Below are 3,209 nucleotides of genomic sequence, written 5' to 3' on the forward strand. Positions count from 1 at the left end.
GGACCTGCTGCCACCCGTGGGAATCTGAGGGACCCTCCCCTGGGACCCTCATTCACCTGTGGAAACACTGGGGGACCCTCCCTTGGGACCTGCTGTCACCCGTGGGAATCTGAGGGCCCATCACCCAGGACCCGCTGTCACCTATGGGAAACCCTGGGGGACCCTCACCTGGGACCTGCTGTCACCTATGGGAAACCCTGAGGGACCCTCCCCTGGGACCCGCTGTCACCCTTGGGAAACCCTCCTGTCACCTATGGGAACGCAGGTGTAATCCCACCTTTCTAACCAGCCCATCCCAGTAGGAAACCACCCCACAGGGCTCTGATCCATGGGAAACCCTGCTGGACTCACCCCTGTAGGACCAGCTCACCTGTACCCATCCCTCTTAGACCCTGTGTTGGGGGTGCAGACCCTTACCCAGCCATGAGGAGAGGACAGGAGCCAGGACAAGGTCATTCCGCTCTGTCACCTGGAGCTTTGATTCTTAACCTCATCCCCATGGTGTTCTCACCCCTGTGTGATTCCCAGGGCATGGCAGGAGAGCGTCTCCCTGAAGGAATTGCAGCGGAGGGGCGTCTGCTTGCTCAAACTCCAGGTCACCAGCCAGAGAACCGGCCTCTACGGGCGTCTCCTCATGACATTCCAGCCCAGGAAATGGGATTCGGACTCCGAGCTGCCCTCCAACAGCTTTGGGCCTGGTAAGGGACATTCCAAAATTAAAAAACAGATCTCAGAATCCTGGAATGGTTTGGGTTGGGAAGGGACCTTAAAGCCCACCCAGTCTCACCCCCTACCATGGACAGTGACACCTTCCACTATCCCAGGTTGCTCCAACCTGGCCTTGGGCACTTCCAGGGGTGGGGCAGCCACAGTTTCTCTGGGTGACAACACGTTTTCCGCCCTTCACGCTCTCCAAACTTGCCTTTGCAGGGGACATCGTGGGGCTCTACGACTCTGCTGGGCAGGGTGACCCAGTGGCCACCGGCGTCGTGACCCGTGTCACCTCCAAGGCAGTGACCGTGGCCCTGGAGGAGCCCCGGGATGGGGAGCTGGGCCTGGACCACGAGCGCTCCTTCCGCCTGCTCAAGTTGGCCAACGACGTCACCTACAACAGGCTCAAAAGGTCAGGGCTCCCCCGGGGTCCCTCTGCTCAGGGGCGGGGGAGCCACGGGAGAACCGCCAGCTTTGGTCCCAGACACCTCCCAGTTCATTCACTAGGCTTGGTTTCTCTCCTTTCCCATCTCATCCCTCTTGCTCCTACAGCAGCTCCACTGAGGGGAGGCATCCACCTGCCTTTTTGTGCTGCCTACTGAGGGAATCCATCCCAGGATAATTCAGTTGGATTTGTCATGCTACAGCCTCATAACAGCCTAAATTCACTCACCTGCTGGCTGGTCCTCCTCTTCCCTTTCCCTCTCCAAGCTGTGTATTTTGATCTGGTTGTGTCACCTCTGGTACTCCCTGGGTTCTGTGTAGGGCCTTTTCCATCCTGGCAAGAGGACTGAAGAGTTCTTTGCTGGATTAACATTCTGAAAAAGCACATTTGGCTGTACCAAGCTGGAATAACGGGAAGTGGAAGCCTGACCAGTGCAGGGACGCGTGTGGGAACATTGGGGGATGCAGGAATTAGGTGGGATCAGTCTCATGGGGTAACGTTGTTCAGCTCTGGAATAGTTCCACCTGTGCCCACAGCCTGTCTCTGGGCCCTTGGGAGTCTCCAAAGGAATTCCTGTAACCTGGATATTCCCTTCTTTGGCAGAGCTTTAACTGCACTCAAGCAGTACCGTGGTGGCCCGGCCTCCGACCTGATCGACGTCCTCTTCTTTGCTTCTGCTCCCAGGGCTTCCAGTGACACAAGTAAGGATCCTCTTTTTCAGTCAGGTTTTATGGGCATTCTTGGGAACTGCCCCGTGGGAACACAAATAACTCGTGCTCCATGTACAGTTTTTATCCACACGTGCAGTCACTCGGCTCCAGGAAAGATCCGAGTGTTGAACGTGGCCTTGAACACTCAGTGTTCATACTGGTTTATACTGGGCACGTTTCCCTCATAGAAAGAGCCTTGGAAGAGACTCTTCAGCTGGTTAATGCTTCCCTTTTCTCAGAGCATGCCAAGGAAAGCGGAGTTCTGGCGTGACAGGCAGGATTTGTGATGGGGGAATCAGTTTGCACACATTCATGAGTCTGAAATCCAATCCAGTTTATGAGGAATTTCTCATTTGCTTCCTGCCCCAGTCCCATCCACAAACTCCAGAGATGAGAAACTGCCAGTGCTGCTTCTCTGTTGAAAATCCAGTGACTGCCTCTGTGGGAATTAAGTGGCTGTTTGGAACAGCATGGGAACACTTGGATTTTTATTTTTACAGCCTTCTCGTTGCGTTCAGTCGAGTTGGAGCTCTGGTTTCATCCAATACTTAATGCTTCACAACTTGCTTTTACCAACAGCTGTCCAAAAAACTGGATATAAGAATTCCCCTTTGTTGTGAGTCTTTGGAAAAAAGAAAAGGTGAAATTACACAGTTTAACCTTTCAGAGAAATCAAGGGGAAACCAGCCCCCCCGATCAGCAGCTGTATCAAATACCAACAACTGCAATGAATGTTATCCCCTGACAGAAGGGAAATATCCTCTGGACTGCAGAACTCTGGGAATGAGGGCAGAGGGTGGGTTAAGCTGCCCAGCAGGCCGGGCTGGCAGTCTGGGTCTAAACCACATACAGAGCTCAGGTCCCTCCTCTCCCTGCTCGTGCAATCCATCCCTTCCAGGATTCCCTCGTTTTCCTGCCCCCCACAGCTCCCTGCACTGTTCCTCTTCCTTTGATCACGGATTTGGCTGCCCTCAGTGGTTTGCCCTCTCGCCCCAGGGTCGCTCCCATTCCCTCCAGCCAGGCTTGGCTTCCAGAAGGATGTACCAAGGACAAGAAAGGGATATTAATGAGTCATATCCCCGTATCTCTAAGCACCGATCCCCGTCTGACTCAACCCTTTTGGGGGCCTTGGTGCACTCACAGTTTTTAATATGAGATAAAAGAATCAAATTTTCGTCTTTAACTTTCTTAACAACTCTGCTTTTACCCTTGAGGGAGCAGAACTGCCTCTAATGAAGGAAAACTCCTTCTCACCGGATTGCCAAGCGAAGCAGAGATGAATTTTACATCTCCCCAGCCCAGGCAGTATTGATGGATAGAAACATTCAGTCACATTAGACAGG

General features: G+C 53.4%; 1 protein-coding gene across 1 annotated transcript in view; it reads left to right on the forward strand.

Annotated features, from left to right (window-relative positions):
* Positions 1–3,209, forward strand: part of IGHMBP2 (immunoglobulin mu DNA binding protein 2) — a 29,419-nt gene that overhangs the window by 3,286 nt on the left and 22,924 nt on the right. The window contains 3 exon segments of the mRNA XM_029965725.1: positions 529–698; positions 931–1,123; positions 1,760–1,857. Coding sequence (XP_029821585.1) covers positions 529–698; positions 931–1,123; positions 1,760–1,857 — 461 coding nt within the window.

Source organism: Manacus vitellinus, unplaced genomic scaffold (assembly GCF_001715985.3).
Source record: "Manacus vitellinus isolate BGI_N305 unplaced genomic scaffold, ASM171598v3 scaffold_118_pilon, whole genome shotgun sequence".
NCBI lineage: Eukaryota > Metazoa > Chordata > Aves > Passeriformes > Pipridae > Manacus > Manacus vitellinus.